Genomic DNA, 21,143 nt, shown 5'->3' on the forward strand with positions numbered 1-21,143 from the left:
AATTGTATCAGTTTTGCCCCCCAGAATTGTTCCAGTTTTGCCCCCCAGAATTGTACCAGTTTTGCCCCCCAGAATTGTACCAGTTTTGCCCCCCAGAATTGTACCAGTATTGCCCCACAGAATTGTACCAGTTTGGCTCGATGCCTGTGCCCCATGTGTATATACAGACACTAACAATAAAATACAAATATCAAGGACAGAAAAAACTGTATTTTGCTTCCCATTGACTCCCTAAAATACATTGGGGAGGAATGAAAGGCTTTATCATGCTGCTAGTAATCCAAAGAGCCAAGAACATCACGGAGTCAAATGAAGCGAAGACTTGCTTTATTCATGGGTGGTAAGGAGTGTGACAAAATGTTATTTATTTATACATAAGGTCTAGCGCAATAAATAGGCTCTTAACATATTGGCTAACTTTCACAGAGCGATGTGCAATGTGGGGACTGGCTGACATTTTTATCAATTAAAAACTATTTTTTTTAGCAATTAAAAGCAGCATTGGGAGCGATTGAGGTGACAGATTTTCCCTCCATGAAAATGACAGTCATGCATAAAAGTGTAATCCATATACTGGCAATATACAATAATGTTCCCATAAAATATTGAATATGGAAATGGCATGTAAGCTTTTAATATGGACATTCACGCAAGACTAAAAGTTATACACTGTGTTTATTAGAAGTTGCACCCAAACACCGTTCTATGGACTTTAGGACACAGTAAACACACTGGAATTATGCTTCCAATATTTAGCATTGACTGTATCACACTGCCCTCTAACTCCCAGTAATAAGGAGTCCTCCCTTATAGAGCAGTGGTGGCAAACTCCGTCCTCAAGGGCAACCAGCACGCTAGGTTTTATGAATATCCCTGCTTCAGCTCAGGTGGCTCAGCCAGCTGTGCTGAAGCAGGGATATCCATGAAACCTGGCCTGCTGGTGGCCCTTGAGGACTGAGTTTGCCCCCCGTTACAGAGGGAGTCTCTATTAATGCTGGGGGCAGTCCGTTCTCCGAGGACCCCGTTCAGTTAGCTGTGCAGCTGCTTCCCTGAGCTGAAGACTTGGGTGCTTGTTCTAGATCAGCCTGAAGCGACCGATCTAGACTTCGATAGGCCCGTTTCCGGCCCAAACTTTCCCATCGGCAGCTTGGGCAGATCTAGAATAAGCCTCCAAGTCTCATTCATCTGGATGGAGCTACCCTCTTCACCAACGCGGGGAAGTAGCTTCCCAGCATGTGGCAGGAGGTGCCCACAACGGGTTCTAACGTGTTGGTACGACAATGCTCTCTGTCACCTGTACAGCGAATACGCGTGGAGTGGGTATCGCCTTGTAGCCTAGAACGCTCATGCATGGTTCCCAGCACCTAAGCGTGTTGCATGTGAGTGGGGGAATGTAGGAGGGCTGACGGCAGACTCAAGTCTCAAGCTTTGTAAACAGTGATGTCCCATTCCATAGGAATAATGACTGAGTTTAGGCAGATACCTAAAGTCTTCCTGAGTGTGCGCATGCTAAGCTTATTAGGTAAGGTATTGGGGATGTCCCTGCTTCAGCACAGGTGGCTCAACCAATGTCCCTAAAAACTTGGCCTGTTGGTGGCCCGCTGAGGACCGGAGCCGGCCACCACGTGCTGTGTGTCCTCTCCTCGCTGAATCATTACAATACATTCTTACCGCGCTAACTCCATGTCACCACGAGATTCCAGCGTGGACCCAGCTTGTATTTTCTAACAGATTCACAAGAATCCGGCATTGTGATGGAAAAGGCCGATTTGGAGATGTATAAACGCCAACGTGTTGCAAAAGTCTCATTTTCCGTGTGTTATTACTGGCGTCTACACGTCCAATTTTGACCCTTGTGCGCGAGACGGTGATATGCGCGGGACGGTGATATGCGCGGGACGGTGATATGCGCGGGACGGTGATATGCGCGAGACGGTGATATGCGCGGGACGGTGATATGCGCGGGACGGTGATATGCGCGAGACGGTGATATGCGCGGGACGGTGATATGCGCGGGACGGTGATATGCGCGAGACGGTGATATGCGCGGGACGGTGATATGCGCGAGACGGTGATATGCGCGAGACGGTGATATGCGCGGGACGGTGATATGCGCGAGACGGTGATATGCGCGGGACGGTGATATGCGCGAGACGGTGATATGCGCGGGACGGTGATATGCGCGGGTCGGTGATATGCGCGGGACGGTGATATGCGCGGGACGGTGATATGTGCGGGACGGTGATATGCGCGGGACGGTGATATGCGCGGGACGGTGATATGCGTGGGAGAGGTTCCATTCAATTGCAAACCTTTTATTGGGTCTATTTATTGAACTGCAAGAAATTTAGTTCAAGAGTGCATGGAAAATGAAGACGGAAGTGATGCAAATCGAGAGTTCGCGTGCGTGCGTGTACGCGTAAAACCTTTGTTCTGGTTCTCAGCAGATGTGCAAACCATGTGCAATTTGTCCTTTTTTAGCCGGGAGAGCGGGTCTAGCACATTAAATTGCCTATATTGATAGATAAAGCCAGCCCCAGATATTAATAGCCAAGTAATGAATAGATTAAATATTTTTTGTTTTAATAAAATATATATATATTTTTTTTTGTTTTAGACCCAAAGATACCGATACCTGGAAAATAAGCTAATTTGGATATGAATATACTTATTTTCCAGGTATCTCAGCGGTCTCCGTCAATGAGTCGTCTACTAAACGAGTCTCTCTCGCTCCCTCCGTAAGGCTTTGGCGAAGTCTCCACTAATTAGTGCCACGACTTTACTTACAATAATTACAATAATTTGCGTGCCACTTTCCGATGCGTTCTCACCGGAAGCAGAATAGTAACGCAGTGTCGCTATGGAGAGAATTACCACAAGTGCGGGCTCTCGCTCTCTCTCCCAAACTTATTACCTGAATAACACTTTTCGCACCGTTCGAACTCACAAGTATTTTTAAATAAATGCAATATGTTTTTTTTCCAAGCGACGCTGTTATTTACGGCTGGAAAGTACATTCTTGCATTTTAAACAAAATGCCCAATGTGTCACTTTTTCTCCCCATCTTCTGCTTCAAATAATCTGCTAAACTTGGGTGGTATCAAGCTCAGATTAAAGTGGCAATAAAGTAAATAATGTGCTTTGCTTTAATAGCTGCAGCATTTTCTCAGCTTTAAGGCAATGTAATTATCTAAGCTGCCATGATCGATCGGTCAAGAACCTGCATCCCCGGGACTCGCGGGAGAGAGACAGAGGCGAGAGAGAGGCAGAGGCAGGAGTGAGACAGAGAGGCGAGAGAGAGGCAGAGAGGCGAGAGAGAGACAGAGAGGCAGAGGCAGGAGAGAGACACAGAGGCGAGAGAGAGGCAGAGGCAGAGGCAGGAGTGAGACAGAGGCGAGAGAGAGACAGAGAGGCAGGAGAGAGACAGAGAGGCGAGAGAGAGGCAGAGGCAGGAGAGAGAGAGAGAGAGGCAGAGGCAGGAGAGAGACAGAGAGGCGAGAGAGAGGCAGAGGCAGGAGAGAGGGAGGCAGGAGAGAGAGAGAGGCAGAGGCAGGAGAGAGACAGAGAGGAGAGAGAGAGGCAGAGGCAGGAGAGAGACAGAGAGTCAGAGGCGAGAGAGAGGGGGGCGGAGGCAGGAGAGATAGAGGCAGAGGCAGGAGAGAGAGGCAGAGGCAGGAGAGAGACAGAGGCAGGAGAGAGACAGAGGCAGGAAAGAGTGTTAGAGAGAGACAGGAGAGAGTGTGTGAGAGAGAGAGAGAGACAGGAGTGTGTGTGTGGTGTATTGAATGTAAAGAGGGGGGGGGGGAACATACAAATAAACTCCGAAAAACAGGGTCATGTTTTTTTAGTTTTTTTTTTACAAAATGGCTGATGGGATGTAAGATGTGAAAGGTTGGGAACTGCTGCGTTAGAGCGCCAGACAGAATGGTAATCTCCTGATATCATGGAGTTAGACGGAATATACTGGAATAATGCTTGCAAAGGGATTAGACAAGCTTGTGTTCTGACTGTCTTATTCTAAGGGTTTGCGCGCTAATACCGGATACCGTCAGTGCCCGAGCCGGTCTGACTGTCTTATTCTAAGGGTTGGCGCGCTAATACCGGATACCGTCAGTGCCCAAGCCGGTCTGACACGCCTTATTCCGTTGGTTTATTCAGAATGCGGTGGATAGAACCATTCCGTAAGCTTCGTGCAGTTTATTCAGAAGTTCTTTCTTCTCCTTCTCCGGTAGGAAGCTCGATTTCGCAGCATTAATGTTCTAAAAATAGCAAGAGAAAGGGTGATATAATTCAAGGTCACGTTACTAATCCGATTACTCTCCTCTAGAAACGGAGGAGATGAGAAATAATAACAGCCCATGTTTACTAAGCATGATTCCGCTATATGGCACCGCACAGCTTATTCAGGGGAAAGGCCCATGTTTACTAAGCATGATTCCGCTATATGGCACCGCACAGCCTATTCAGGGGAAAGGCCCATGTTTTTCTAAGCATGATTCTGCTATAAGGCACCGCACACAGCCTATTCAGGGGAATGGAATATAATGTGTCTTAGAAGACATGTGGCCAGTATATAAAAAACTAAACAAATGTACATTTAAATGCAATTCTTTTTATGGCAGCAGCAGAAAAGCTGTGATCAGACGGGGATTACTTGGCCTATGCATTGTGCCCATTTTTCTGAACCCTCAGACCTCACGGAGATCAGGCTGCACCCCAAAACATTTGGATGTTCTCCGTTTTTTTTTATAGATTTTTAAAGTTCCGATTACATTTTTTGTTTTTAGAGTAGAGCATCCGGCTGCGCCCCTGGTGATGTCATACTCAACAGTTCCTGTCATAAGGCAAAGCCATAAATGACATCACAAGAAGTGACTGTTGGACAGCAGGGAGACGCAGAACACTGAACATGGCGGCACGCTGGGACTCCCGCTGCTCGCTGCGCTTTGGTTTGATTCTTTTAGTAATACGTAAACCTCTCCTGACCTATTAAATACAAAACGTTCTTTCTTAATTGGTGTATAGCCTGGCCCTAGGGCAAAGGTTTCCCAAGCACTGCTAAGCTGTAATGCACCTTATAAGCCCTTCAAATGAATAGGCGGTAAGATTGGGGTCACATGAATAGGCGGTAAGATTGGGGTCACATGAATTGGGGGGGGAAGGGGTGAGATTGGGGTCACATGAGTGGGCGGTAAGATTGGGGTCACATGAATTGGGGGGGAAGGGGCGAGATTGGGGTCACTTGAATGGGCGGTAAGATTGGGGTCACATGAATTGGGGGGGGGAAGGGGTGAGATTGGCATCACATGAATAGGCGGTAAAATTGGGGTCACATGAATTGGGGGGGGGAAGGGGTGAGATTGGGGTCACATGAATGGGCGGTAAGATTGGGGTCACATGAATTGGGGGAGGGGAAGGGGTGAGATTGGGGTCACTTGAATGGGCGGTAAGATTGGGGTCACATGAATTGGGGGGGGGGAAGGGGTGAGATTGGGGTCACATGAATAGGCGGTAAGATTGGGGTCACATGAATTGGGGGGGGGGTGGAAGGGGTGAGATTGGGGTCACATGAATGGGCGGTAAGATTGGCGTTGCCACCCCATACTAATTGTCGCCCGGAGTCCGCGGCTTTTTTTCTGCATCACATACTTACTGACCCCTCGTTATAAGACAATAAAAGGCCAACGTGTTTTTGTTTGACGATTTGTGACATGTTTCCAATCCGCTGCATTGTATGACGGCACGCTCTTATCTTCGCTCTTATCTTCGCTCTTATCTTATTCACACTTGCCTAAACTTCATCTTAGAGGTCAGCCCCTAAAACGTTCCCAGAGACGTACAAGGAACTAACCGCCGCGTTCCCATCCGAACGCCGGACTTCGTGGCATCGGAGTGAGATCCAGTTACTGTGTATCCGCCACGCCCGGCTGCAAAACGTTTGGCTATCCCGAATATCCAGGAGTTCCCGGGAAGAGGGGGGGTGATAGACACGTCCCTGCTATGCCCACCCTACACAAGGCGAGGACTTACCACTCTCATAAACTCCGCGTCTGTAAAACCCATGTATTTAGTGGCGATGGAATAGTCCGTGTCCAGCGTGGATGCAAATATCAGGGGGTCGTCCGTGCTCACGGAGTAATTGGCGTTGTCTTTCTTAAATCTGTGGAAAGTAATCACCATGCACACGTCAGCGGTGTTATAGTGATATTCACCGGTGTCTTACTCTGTTATAAAACTGTTATAAATGTTGCTGTATAGTAACAGCATCCCAGAGGCCGCCAATGTACACGCAGGCAGCTAAACGCTATTCAAGCAGCTGCAGAATTAGCAGCAAACAGCACGGCGTGTTGGCACGAGGCAGGAGAGGGGAAGGGAGAGAGAGCGGGCTACGGCGAACCCTTAGCAAATAGAGAGGCATACGACCCGTCCGAGCATCTGGTACAGTTCACGCAGTCGCTCCTCCGGTGACGTCGGTGACGTCAGCAACACCCGACACGTGTTTCGCGCGTGTGACGCGCTTCTTCAGGGGGAGGAGTCTGCCCTTACGATTTCGTGTGTGGTATATATAGGGAGACATGGACTCCTATTGGTCCGTGAGTCCTTATGGGATCTGCCTATATGCTGCTAATAGCAGAGTTAACCCTATCAGACCGGGTTTATGTCTAGGAACTAGTAGTTAAGGACAGTTAATATTTATTTAAGGTAAGTAAGGATTCCTAGTACATGTAAATACGTTCCCAAGTTGGTGCACATTGAACATGAAATGGTTTCTGGTATATTTTAGGAAAAGGAGGAGGAGCGCTTTTGTCCCCATGGGGGGTATTTTTGTTAGCAGTCATGCACTGAAATAAAGGACATTTACTTTTACTCCACCTGGCTCCCTGGCTGTGCGCCATTTGCTGCTGTTTGTTATATTTTAGGAAAAGCCCAAAACATACGAAGATGTATATATGTAGGAGTGTATAGCCCACTTGCAGTGATCCGCCCCTAAGGTCAATACGGATCTTATCTCATTTAGTACACTGTATACCATTAACCCAAAAGGTGTGTGGAGATTGGCCAAATGTAGCACAATAGCTTGCTGCAGATACATATAATACCAAATAGGTATGACGAGATATATATTTATTCTCTGCACTGTGTACATCAAAGCTGATAGTGAGTCATTAGTTATTGATTACCGTAGAAATGCAGAGTACATGAACCCCTCATTCAGTCCTGAGGGTGACTGGGTCTGAAGGAGATATATCCACCGACATTCCCGTTGGAATAGGATTTTATCCCACTCACCCCCTCGAGGACTGGGAGGTACATGTTCAATCGCTGAGAAATTCATAACTTGTTGATTGCCCTGATGGCATTCAGCAATATGTCTAGCAATAGGTGTAGCCACTAGATTTCTCACATTGCCCAGGTGTTCTAAAACACGTGTTTTAAAGGGTCTGTGGGTCTTACCCACGTACCTCATTCCGCATATACATGTCATCAGGTATATGACTCCGCATGTCTGACAGTTAATGAAATCACTTATTTTGTATGTAGTTGTACAATTAGTAACAGAAAAAAGAATGGTGTAAAACAGCGCTAATATATAGATTAAAACACTTATGTGTTAAAAAAACTGGCAGCCAGGTAAAAACTGACAGTACAGTCAGTCGAGGCACAAATAGAAAAAAAGGTGAACCGGCGCCACAGTGAATAATGAAAACCAAACCAATAAAATGTAATGTCCAAATGGAGTCCTATTAAAGTTGGTATTCAAGGATTCTCACGTCAACGATGTAATATGTGAAAAGAAGAAGAAAAACAAATTATGGTGCAGTAAATCAAACAAGGGGGTGAAAAGATGGGACTGAACACACAAGACAAACAGGACATGCAAAACAAGACAAACACACGTGAAACGTAACACTAGCACAGGCCTATTAATAAAGAAAAGCTGATTTAATAAGGTGGAGGGTGAATGGGACACGCATCCGGAGGGGCAAAATTACAACCCTACTCACAAGATGCCAGATAAAACAAGCAGCGAACTGGGGACATGCAGCTGGGCTTCCAAGATGGCGACCGGGATCCTCTCACTGGCGTCCTCACGTGACAGGGGTGAAAGGCTGAATCCCTCAAGTGATATGACTTCCGGACGGATGTGACGTCACGTCCGCTGGAGATCCACACCGGACGTCCCTTGAAGAAGTACGCGCATGCGTACGAAACGCGTCGGGAAGTTCCCAGTGTTTTTAGTGCTGTTCCAGGTTTGGAGAAGTGTGTAGCTGGCGATTTTAAGTCAAGCGGCTGATTTATGAGGACCTTGCGGCTCACCAGTGGAGGACTAGTGCTCTAAGAACGTCCGGTGTGGATCTCCAGCGGACGTGACGTCACATCCGTCCGGAAGTCGTATCACTTGAGGGATTCAGCCTTTCACCCCTGTCACGTGAGGACGCCAGTGAGAGGATCCCGGTCGCCATCTTGGAAGCCCAGCTGCATGTCCCCAGTTCGCTGCTTGTTTTATCTGGCATCTTGTGAGTAGGGTTGTAATTTTGCCCCTCCGGATGCGTGTCCCATTCACCCTCCACCTTATTAAATCAGCTTTTCTTTATTAATAGGCCTGTGCTAGTGTTACGTTTCACGTGTGTTTGTCTTGTTTTGCATGTCCTGTTTGTCTTGTGTGTTCAGTCCCATCTTTTCACCCCCTTGTTTGATTTACTGCACCATAATTTGTTTTTCTTCTTCTTTTCACATATTACATCGTTGACGTGAGAATCCTTGAATACCAACTTTAATAGGACTCCATTTGGACATTACATTTTATTGGTTTGGTTTTCATTATTCACTGTGGCGCCGGTTCACCTTTTTTTCTAGTTGTACAATTAGGATTCATAAATGATTTAATGGTCTGCATAAAAGGACAAGCTTTGCATCTCATACATTTAAAAAAAACCTTTTGGTTTATCTCCCAACCAGGTCTTCTTGGGGCTCGGACTGGAAGTGACTGCGTACGAGTCGATCCTTAACATTCCTGCTACGTCTGCAACACATGCTTGGTGTCTCTGGAAGTATTATCTTTAAGTCAGTATCCTCCAGGAGGATATGCCTATACTGGTTTAGGATACGTCTAACTTCCTGCCATTGGCTGCTGAATTTGCCAATAAAGTGTATGGTATTATCTTCTTGTGTCTCTTTTTCGTGTACAGGTAGTTCTGTTCTCACGGATGTAAGTGCTCTATAATAGGCTTTTTTGATCACCTTGTTGGAGTATTTTTGTGAACTGCTGACCACACTGTATACTATTATGTCTGACACTGCTATCATTCTATTGCCTGGTGAAGGCCACTGAATATACATAGGTTATGTGTTTAGTTTATGGGCATCACATGTTTAAATTATACGCAGGAGCTGATGGGGTTAATCTCTGATATCAGTTACCTATGAGATATCCTATTCCAATAATATCCCCATCTTGACTCTATATTGCTCCCCCAAGGAGTTAAGTTCATACCCATATTTTATCCTTTTGAGTGTAATTATATATATATATATATATATATATATGTATTAAAACTTTTTTGTTTTCTGCGCCGTTTTCGCTTATAGTTTCTGGAATAGGGATTCTTTACCTTATGGCCTAAGAAACACATACACGCTTGCTTTAGAGTGCATATATAGGGGCTACCTTTCAACTTCTTTGTTCACTCTTTATAACATATGTATAATACCTCCTCTGCACCTACCATTTTAGGACCTCCTGTTTAATAGGCGAGCAGTTCTCTGCAATCCTTCTGTTATAAAACTGTGGTTACCGGGCACATGGGAATAGAAATCCAAGCCGGGGTCATTGTCATACCGGTGAGCCGAAGTTAGTTGGCACAAGAGGTTTAGGCCCATATCTACTAAGCTATCTTCTGCCATAAGAAAAAATTTCTTGACCAATGGGCTGTATGGGGGGGGGGGGGTGGAGGGGGGGTTAGGGGATTAGGGGGGCAGTGGGTGTAGGGGACTGGGTGTGTAGGGGGGAGGGTTAGGGATCCCTGTTGCCTCCTCTATGGAAGGCTCCAGTGACCACCTTCGAAACGCGCGGGACGTAACATTCAGGACACTTTGTTTGATGGACTTACTGTATGACGGGGTGTTTAGTGAAATCCGGCTCGCACGCGCTGGTGAGATAACTGGACCACGGACACGTCTGCAACACAGAAAACACGGAATTCTCATTACACGGATTGAACTTTTTTGACGTGTTTCTGCCGATTTGCTGGTTTGTTTGTCCTCAAGGGCTACCAACAGGTCAGGTTTCCAGGATATCCCTGCTTCAGCACAGGTGGCTCACAGTGGTTCAGTCAAGGTCCCTGCTTAAGCATAGGTGGGTCACTCGAAGAGCCTGCTTCAGCACAGGTGGCTCAATCTTTGACTGAGCCACCGGTGCTGAAGCAGGGATATCCTGAAAACCTAGCCTGTTGGTAGCTCTTGGGAACTGGAGTTGGCCGCCCCTGATTTAAAGGTACTGCCCCTTGATTCAATTGGTTCAATCTAGAGGAGTAACAACGCCCCTTTTACATAAATGAGACGCCGCCATTTTAAATATTGACGTAACGTTTTGTAAACGCGGTAAGCGGCGATGTGGGTGGGGTCTGATTTGCTTTCGCTATTCTCCTTAAATTCTGAATGGGAGTTTGCACAGGCAAAGCCCCCTTCCGCCACATTCCTTATTGGTCTCTATCCGGGAGGGATAGCGGTAACACTTGATTGACACAAGTACTTCTCATTCGGAGATCCTGATTCATTTAATTTCCAAAGAAACAAAAATAGCCATTTAAAAAATAAATAAAATCGAAGCCTGATTATATTTTAAAGAGATTTACATTAAAGCTGCAGACCCAGCAATATCCTACATGTGTGTTTTAATCAGTTCTGTACTAGGAAAAAATATTTGTAGCATTTTTTTTTAACAACTCTGAATGACATTTTTAAATTATTATAATGTAACAAGCATTTTTTGTTTCTATAGCAACCATTTACAAAGTCACATCCCCTTCCTCTCCTGAAACAGGCTCTGGCACACCCCTTTTTGAGCCCCGCCCTCTCTCTAGCAGTGCACCAATTGTATCTAGTGACTGCCTGGTCACATGATCTTCCCCACAGAACTTTGCATCTTTGGTCCTCTTCTGCAGCACTGATAGCCATTTAGTGAGCCCCTGAGCCAAATCGTCGCCGATCGATCACAGGAGAACGGAACGATCGGCAAATTAGATATTTACTTATCATTGTGCGGATTGTATTGATGCACAGATTAAAGGGGGGGGGGTGGATTAAACGACTGCTTTAAGTTATTTAACATGGTTTTTGTTTTTGCAAAGCAACAGGGATTTTACCTTTAAATGTTTTGACTTTCCCAGGACCAAGTTGAACTCATGTATATAATATGTATAACCCCTGCAGTGCTGCAGGGAAGCGCAGGGCATTGGGAAGCAGCCGCTGTAACCCCTGCAATGTCACAGTACTCGGAACATACCTCAAAATGCATCTTCTTCTCCAGCAGCCCCTTATACAGGACGGTGTCATCGATGACATGGTAGCCATGTCCAATTCTCTCCGCCTTCAGCACCTCAACTGCCTGGAACACACAAAGGTGACATGTACCAAGGGAATTCCTGCTATTGGCTGACATATCTGAATGCTACAGAAAATGTGTGATTTCTAAGTTACTTAGTGATATAAAAGATTGTGGGAGGCGAAACGCGCGCGGGTGCGTTTGTCTCGAAGATGTAAACAAGTTCATACAAAAGGGCAATTGTTGGTGTGAGAGTCCCGTATTGCTGGGGGAAGAATCAGTTATCTGGTGAGAAATGGGTGAAGGTTCCAGCGGGCCCAGTATGAAAGAATAGAGAATACTGGGAGGCTGGTGATGGGGAACCGCTAACTGCTAATTACCAACCGCAATGAGTGCAAAGTGAGCGTCGGAGAGGTGTGCCCGGGTAAGCTTTTAGATGTGACGTGTGTTTGTTTTATACAAGCAGGGGCTGCAGTTGAATTTACAATGCTGATTCTGTATAGTAGACAGAGAAGGGGGCGGGGGGGGGGGGGTTGCCCTGTTGGTCCTTCCATACAGTAACACAGGAGGGAGAGGGAGGAGCGGGTATGATGCCTTTTATTGGGCCATCAAGTAGTTGATCTGTTACAAGCTCCTTCATCAGGTAACCTTACCACTTATTGGAACAGGGAGTTCATGCGTTATGAGCACGTCACGCTGGACAATGGGCCACGTACGCCTCACACGTTGCCTGTTTTACTGTTTATGTGATGGATCAAATAACTAGATTTTTTAGATTTTTCTACTTTGGACTTCCTGGTCCTGTTTGTGAATCTTTGGTCCGGTAAGGGGAACCCAGACCGACCAATGCACACCCCGTTATTAGTTAAGGTATTGGCAGTTGTCGAGTTCAAATTCGGGGTGCCCCTACCCTACATTAGTGTAGGTGTGTGTGTGTGTGTGTGTATGTATATATATGTGTATGTATATATATATATATTCTTTCTTCTAGAATGAATAAATGACTTGTGTGACCAGCGGGACTTGCAGGGATAAAGAGTCATCGACGTTGGCCCCCCTCTCTTTCGTGCCCGTTGATATTCTTCCCATTACACCCATGTTTAGTGGTCACTGTGTGCTGGTGCTGTGGGTTACTGGGGTTTTACAGATTACCGCTTATGATGCCCAGAGCATAAATATTACACAGGCATACCCCGCTTTAAGGACACTCACTTTAAGTACACTCGCGAGTAAGGACATATCGCCCAATAGGCAAACGGCAGCTCGCGCATGCGCCTGTCATCATGTCCTGAACAGCAATACCGGCTCCCTACCTGTACCGAAGCTGTGCACAAGCGGGAGACTATAGAGCCTGTTACAAATGCGTTATTTATATCAGTTATGCACGTATATGACGATTGCAGTACAGTACATGCATCTATAAGTGGGGAAAAGGTAGTGCTTCACTTTAAGTACATTTTCGCTTTACATACAAGCTCTGGTCCCATTGCGTACGTGAATGCGGGGTATGTATGTATATATGCGTACGTGAATGCGGGGTGTGTATGTATATATGCGTACGTGAATGCGAGGTGTGTATGTATATATGCGTATGTGAATGCAGGGTATGTATATATATGCGTATGTGAATGCGGGGTATGTATATATATGCGTATGTGAATGCGGGGTATGTATATATATGCGTATGTGAATGCAGGGTATGTATATATATGCGTATGTGAATGCGGGGTATGTATATATGCGTACGTTAATGCGGGGTATGTATATATGCGTACGTTAATGCGGGGTGTGTATATTATATGCGTACGTTAATGCGGGGTGTGCCTGTATCAGCATTCTAATAACCCTTTGAGTCCCGGAGGACTGGTGGCACCTTAACTGCGCCAAGCGATACTGTGGTTATGGGCAAGCTCTACAGGACACAATACCCGTTGCCGTCGCATTCACCACTCCATGGGAGCACGGAATGCCTAGAAAACACGCGGTTCTAGCATGGCGTACCCTACACGTGACAGAGTCCATTGAGTGCTGAGTTAAAAAGAGATCAAAAGAGCTTTGCTCTAAAGTTTGGGGACCCCTGGACAGAGATCACTTTTATAGGGGAAAGCCCCATGCTGGGGCAGACAGCCCACCTGGCCTTCACCGGTAACATAAATTAGATGCATAATCCCAACAAGCCCCCCTCCCCCCAAATTAATATCCCAGAGAAGGGTAGGAGAACACCCTGGAAGGTTCCGGTGGAAATACTAAGGCAGGACCCCAGGGAGCGGGTTCGCTGGTGCCGCCCGTACTGTGGCTTATTCAGTGTCCTGAGATTTCGGACAAGCGTTGTATTATTCTCCGCACACGAGGTGGCGTATTACCGCCTCTTACTAACCCCCCTTTATATTTACTGCACCCAACTCCCCCCAAATACCAATAAAGATTTTGTGGGGAAAATAAATTCCTTTGCGCCATTGTTTAAGAGGTTTACAATTTCAGACACCATGAGATTAGTTATTACATCAAACACTGTATTATGTTATCGTTAATCTTACCTCCTTAACCACACCGGCTGATCCCACTTCTCCCGCGTGGACAGTTCGATGGATGTCCCATTTCACGGCTTTCTACAATATATATATATATATATATATATATACACACACAATATAGCACATAAATAAATACACCAAAAGGAGTCAACATTGCAAAAAACAAGAGGAACATTATAATAATGGAAGTAATGTGTGTTCGAATATTACAATCAGTTTGTCCGAGTACGGACTGCGCTCCTCAGACAGTAAGTTGCTGTTTTGGATGGAATTTGAAACATCTGCTAGTTGAAACAGCGGTATATGCACGGACATGAAACTTATTTATAGATTAAAAGCTTGTTACATGCCGTGAATTACACACACGTGTGTGTGTGTGTAAATATATATAAATAATACACAAACATTTGTTGACGTGTATAGACCAAGATAAGCTATTGACTTTGTCAAAGAAAAACCTGTTATTGTAACGTCCTCCAGATGCCCGGCTTCAGGCGATGCTGTACTTATTAGCCATTTTCATTCTATGTATGATCAGTCATTGATCATATATGCATCAGCCAATAATAGTAAAATCAGCATTGTGTTCCCTTACGCAGCATGACCTTGTATTACTGTATATACGACATTGCACAAAAATGATCCATGACCCCTTAACCACTTGCAGTGCCATAAAAGAGAGTTGGCTTTCATAATATGCACTATTTGCCGTGGCTATAAATCTAGCAAAACACCTAGCGTAGTCGTTTCAGATAAATGTGGAATTTACTGCACCCTTATAAAACGTACTTACAAAAACACACAAGAATGTCAACTATGCACACTACTATTTGGGGAATTAAACTGTCACTTGTATTACATTAAAGAGGCATTACGTGATTGATAACTGCATTTGCTCTCATCAGACAATGATGATATATATATAGATATATATATATATATATCTATATAAATAAATAACTTTTACGGTGCCGGGGGGACTGGTGTCAAAAGTGTGCCAAAAGACTACCATCACGTCCGGGTCATAAACTATCACATGATGTAACCAGAACCCCGATGCTAAAGATGGACGTGGTTTGGGCCTGGCACATTATCAGATCATCTGGTGTGCCAACCATGTATACCACTAGGGCAGTGCCCCAGCCATGTATGCCACTAGGGCACTGTGCCAGCCATGTATGCCATTAGTGGACTGTGCCAGCCATATATGCCATTAGGGCACTGTGCTCGCCATGTATGCCATTAGGGCACTGTGCCAGCCATGTATGCCATTAGAGCACTGTGCCAGCCATGTATGCCATTAGGGGGCTGTGCCAGCCATGTATGCCATTAGGGCACTGTGCCAGCCATGTATGCCATTAGAGCACTGTGCCAGCCATATATGCCATTAGGGCACTGTGCCAGCCATGTATGCCATTAGAGCACTGTGCCAGCCATATATGCCATTAGGGCACTGTGCCAGCCATGTATGCCATTAGAGCACTGTGCTCGCCATGTATGCCATTAGGGCACTGTGCCAGCCATGTATGCCATTAGAGCACTGTGCCAGCCATGTATGCCATTAGAGCACTGTGCCAGCCATGTATGTCATTAGAGCACTGTGCCAGCCATGTATGTCATTAGAGCACTGTGCCAGCCATGTATGCCATTAGGGGACTGTGCCAGCCATGTATGCCATTAGGGGACTGTGCCAGCCATGTATGCCATTAGGGCACTGTGCCAGCCATGTATGCCATTAGGGCACTGTGCCAGCCATGTATGCCATTAGTGGACTGTGCCAGCCATGTATGCCATTAGGGCACTGTGCCAGCCATGTATGCCATTAGGGCGCTGTGCCAGCCATGTATGCCATTAGGGTGCTGCGCCAGCCATGTATGCCATTAGGGCACTGTGCCAGCCATGTATGCCATTAGGGCACTGTGCCAGCCATGTATGCCATTAGGGCACTGTGCCAGCCATGTATGCCATTAGAGCACTGTGCCAGCCATGTATGCCATTAGAGCACTGCGCCAGCCATATATGCCATTAGGGGACTGTGCCAGCCATGTATGCCATTAGGGCACTGTGCCAGCCATGTATGCCATTAGGGCACTGTGCCAGCCATGTATGCCATTAGAGCACTGTGCCAGCCATGTATGCCATTAGGGGACTGTGCCAGCCATGTATGCCATTAGGGGACTGTGCCAGCCATGTATGCCATTAGGGCACTGTGCCAGCCATGTATGCCATTAGAGCAGATAAAGACAAAAAAGACACAGCGCACAACGCTCATAGTGCATAAAACAATATAATAAAGGTACAATTAATTAGGGTAAGTAATGTGCGTACATCAATAAAGATAAATAAATGCAGTTAGGGATAATGTTACCCAACGCCTCAGGAAACCGGAAGGAGTATCCTCTCAAGGGTTATGGCGCTGGTGTCTCGGATACAGGATCCTATTGGTAAGTAGGTAAGTAGATCGCCTCTAAAAAAGTTCTTTTTCCCCAAGAGCACGAGTCCAAAGCTGCTGCTGCCACTTGCAGTCCTTTGCCAGAGCACAGCTCCACACCGGCCGGGTCCTCTCACTCCCCTCTGTGCAGAAGCACTTCCGGGTCGATGACGTCACCACGGGGGGGAGCGCTGGTAATCGCGCTGTTCACACTCGATCAGCTCAGATGGTGGGGTAATAAATTAGAGGTTGAGCTCTTGTCCAGTCATCCAACGCGTTTCGAAACGAAAACGTTTCTTCATCAGGGATATCCCTGATGAAGAAACGTTTTCGTTTCGAAACGCGTTGGATGACTGGACAAGAGCTCAACCTCTAATTTATTACCCCACCATCTGAGCTGATCGAGTGTGAACAGCGCGATTACCAGCGCTCCCCCCCGTGGTGACGTCATCGACCCGGAAGTGCTTCTGCACAGAGGGGAGTGAGAGGACCCGGCCGGTGTGGAGCTGTGCTCTGGCAAAGGACTGCAAGTGGCAGCAGCAGCTTTGGACTCGTGCTCTTGGGGAAAAAGAACTTTTTTAGAGGCGATCTACTTACCTACTTACCAATAGGATCCTGTATCCGAGACACCAGCGCCATAACCCTTGAGAGGATACTCCTTCCGGTTTCCTGAGGCGTTGGGTAACATTATCCCTAACTGCATTTATTTATCTTTATTGATGTACGCACATTACTTACCCTAATTAATTGTACCTTTATTATATTGTTTTATGCACTATGAGCGTTGTGCGCTGTGTCTTTTTTGTCTTTATCTGCTAGTCTAGGGGGTTTCTGAGCCCCCCCTCCATCGCAGCTGCAGACGCTCCGTTTAAGGTTATGTTTTTTAACATCTATTATCACGTCACTTAATTAGTTAGCTGCGCACTTTATTTTCTTTTCACATGCCATTAGAGCACTGTGCCAGCCATGTATGCCATTAGGGGACTGCACCAGCCATGTATGCCATTAGGGGACTGCGCCAGCCATGTATGCCATTAGGGCACTGTGCCAGCCATGTATGCCATTAGGGCACTGTGCCAGCCATGTATGCCATTAGAGCACTGTGCCAGCCATGTATGCCATTAGGGGACTGTGCCAGCCATGTATGCCATTAGGGGACTGTGCCAGCCATGTATGCCATTAGGGGACTGTGCCAGCCATGTATGCCATTAGGGGACTGTGCCAGCCATGTATGCCATTAGGGTTCTGTGCCAGCCATGTACTGTATGCCATTAGGTCACTGCCAAACCGCGCAGCTCCATAGCGGCAGACACTACCGACCTCCCTTGTCCATCCTGGGCGCCGGGGACAGTAAATCTCGCTAGATATGTGCGTAGTGAAGACATCTTCCTTCCCAGTGAGATGAGGTTCAGTTCCATTCATCTGAATGCAGCTCACCGCCATCTCTAGGAAGCAGCTTCGCCACGTACGGAGCCGCGGTATCGCGCCGCTGGAAGAGCGGACGTAACGGCGGGTTACAAACCTGATACGCCTTCCTATGTTCTGGGTAAGCTTCAGAGTTCAGCGACTCATCTCCAGCCAAATCTATGGCGACAACGGTGTCGTTTTTGTACTTCTTACAGAGCTGCACGACCTCCGCCGACCAATCTGTGCAGGAAAAGATCCAGCCGCATATCGTAAACACAAGCAGGGCAGGTACACAGGTAAGCTATGCAGTACAGAGTACACAGGTAAGCTACGCAGTACAGAGTACACAGGTAAGCTACGCAGTACAGAGTACACAGGTAAGCTACGCAGTACAGAGTACACAGGTAAGACCGTACACAGTACACAGGTAAGCTACGCAGTACAGAGTACACAGGTAAGCTACGCAGTACAGAGTACACAGGTAAGACCGTACACAGTACAGAGTACATAGGTAACGTACACAATACAGAGTACATAAATAAGGTACATTTACATAGGTAAGGGACACCGTACACCATACACAGGTAAGGTACATACTACACAGGTAAGGGACACAGTACGCCATACACAGGTAAGGTACATAGTACACAGGTAAGGGACACAGTACGCCATACACATGTAAGGTACATAGTACACAGGTAAGGGACACAGTACGCCATACACAGGTAAGGTACATAGTACACAGTTAAGGGACACAGTACGCCATACACAGGTAAGGTACATAGTACACAGGTAAGGGGCACAGAACGTCATACACAGGTAAGGTACATAGTACACAGAACACAGGTAAGGGACACAGTACGTCATACACAGGTAAGGGACACAGTACAAAGAACACAGGTAAGGGACACAATACGCCATACACAGGTAAGGTACATAGTACACAGGTAAGGGACACAGTACGCCATACACAGGTAAGGTACATAGTACACAGGTAAGGGACACAGAACGTCATACACAGGTAAGGTACATAGTACACAGGTAAGGGACACAGAACGTCATACACAGGTAAGGTACATAGTACACAGGTAAGGGACACAGTACGCCGTACATAGTACACAGGTAAGGTACATAGTACACAGGTAAGGGACACAGTACGCCATACACAGGTAAGGTACATAGTACACAGGTAAGGGACACAGTACGCCATACACAGGTAAGGGACACAATACGCCATACACAGGTAAGGGACACAGTACGCCATACACAGGTAAGGGACACAGTACGCCATACACAGGTAAGGGACACAGAACGTCATACACAGGTAAGGTACATAGTACACAGAACACAGGTAAGGGACACAGTACACAGAACACAGGTAAGGGACACAGTACGCCATACACAGGTAAGGTACATAGTACACAGGTAAGGTACATAGTACACAGAACACAGGTAAGGGACATAGTGCTGGTGTCGGGACAGCGTGCCATTGAATACAGTACATCATTTTAAAGGCAAGCTTACACCCTTTCCAAAACATTGAAAGGCGCGTCTGCTAAATGATCTTGCAAAAAAAAAATAATCTATAATTACACAGTATATGTCGTCGATTTTCTCAAAGCAGCAATCTGTACTGTTAATATATATATATATATATATATTTATTTTTTATTTGAAACAAGGTGGTGCAGATATGCAAGCAATGGGTTCCAGGGATATTTCATTATGAAATTAAATTACAAGAATTCTTCTGGAGAGAAACCAATATGGCCGCCCCGGGGTCAGCCTCATTCTGGCGGCATTCAGTGACATCATTGTGAGATGACATTGCAGCTTCCGATTGAAGTTCCTGCAGCCATCTTTGTGTGCTAAAAAATAAATACTTTATATCGGGGGGGGGGGGAGGGGGGGATTGCGGATTCTGGCCAAACTTTGATTTGCAATATCATCGATGGCCCCGGGTGTATCAGAGGCTGCTGTGCGTTGCAATACATCACTGAAGCGTCTGACTTCTGCGTTTTCTGCAAATAGCACAAACCAAAGTCACTGCATTAAAACAGCAATTCTCCCCGCCCCCCCCCCACACTTTTGAACTGAGGGGAGAACGTTCGGAGGGGAACTGTGCTGTTCTCAAATCCGGTAACCTCCCTGTTCCAGAGAGAGAGAGAAAAAAAATCACCTTTGAATTTACCGGCAAAACAAAAAAAGCAAGATGGCCGCCAGGGTCATGTGCCAATTATGTTACGCCTTCCTACGGGTTCACCAGAATAAGGCTGACCCCCCACAGACATTTTGATCTTCCCAGCAAATGAACAGGTAGATTTGACAGGAAACGAGAAAGCTGAGAATCGCGCGGTTCTGATCCGCCAAACCCTGTTCTGACTGGGGACGGGGTCGGAGGTTATCAATCTCGTGCTGTGTTTTTTTTTTTTTTATCCGGGAGACTTTTATAAATAACCCTCACGGCCCCTGAATAATTGTGATATTAAGCCATTTTCACTGCAACGTTTACACACCATGCAAATAAATGGAGCATGGCGTCCCGGGGTACTCACGGGGGTCTTAGGCCGGGATTTATTACAGCGGAACACCCCTTAGAGCAGGGGGGCTCAACTCCAGTCTGCAAGCCCCCCCCCCCAACAGGAAAGGTTTTCAGGATATTCCTGCTTCAACACAGGTGTGGCTCAGTGAGTCACTGATTGATTCACCTGTGCTGAAGCAGGGATATCTTGAAAACCTGGCCTGTTGGGGGGGCTTGAGGACTGGAGTTGAGCAGGCCTACCTTGGAGTCCAGTTAAGAGATACTGAACTGCTATAGTATTGCGTTGAACATCGACACAGAACAAGACAATACAAGGAACCTGACTATAGCAGTGGGGTGAATACAGCGATACTTGTGTAGGTTTCGGGGCGTCTGCTCCCGGAACGTAACAAAATACAGCACTGCACATACAGAATCCACGATGCTTCATGTGAACTTATCTTTCACACAAAAGCACGAATCCAGGTTCCCACCCCTAAATATTCCGGCACATCGTGTGCTGCGCAGTTATTCATTCACTCCAAACACGACCTTTCTACGTAACCGCACAAAGCCCGTCCCGGCGAGAGCTCCGGAGTGAAATCCTGGCACGTCACACACTTTCCATAAACAGACGCGGGTCGGCCAAGGGATGAATACGTGGAACTGTTGTGTTTTCTCCACAACACCAACATGCGAGGGCGG

General features: G+C 46.5%; 1 protein-coding gene across 1 annotated transcript in view; it reads right to left on the reverse strand.

Moving 5' to 3' along the window:
- Window positions 1-310: 310 nt before the first annotated feature.
- Window positions 311-21,143, reverse strand: part of LOC142466424 (adenosine deaminase-like) — a 62,384-nt gene continuing 41,551 nt past the window's right edge. The window contains exons 6-11 of the mRNA XM_075571320.1: window positions 18,033-18,157; window positions 14,083-14,154; window positions 11,507-11,608; window positions 10,113-10,180; window positions 6,031-6,160; window positions 311-4,259 (exon numbers count right to left, since the gene is read on the reverse strand). Coding sequence (XP_075427435.1) covers window positions 4,155-4,259; window positions 6,031-6,160; window positions 10,113-10,180; window positions 11,507-11,608; window positions 14,083-14,154; window positions 18,033-18,157 — 602 coding nt within the window. The 3' untranslated portion in view covers window positions 311-4,154. The remainder of the gene's footprint in view (window positions 4,260-6,030; window positions 6,161-10,112; window positions 10,181-11,506; window positions 11,609-14,082; window positions 14,155-18,032; window positions 18,158-21,143) is intronic.

The sequence above is a fragment of the Ascaphus truei genome, chromosome 15, assembly GCF_040206685.1.
Source record: "Ascaphus truei isolate aAscTru1 chromosome 15, aAscTru1.hap1, whole genome shotgun sequence".
Taxonomy (NCBI): Eukaryota; Metazoa; Chordata; class Amphibia; order Anura; family Ascaphidae; genus Ascaphus; species Ascaphus truei.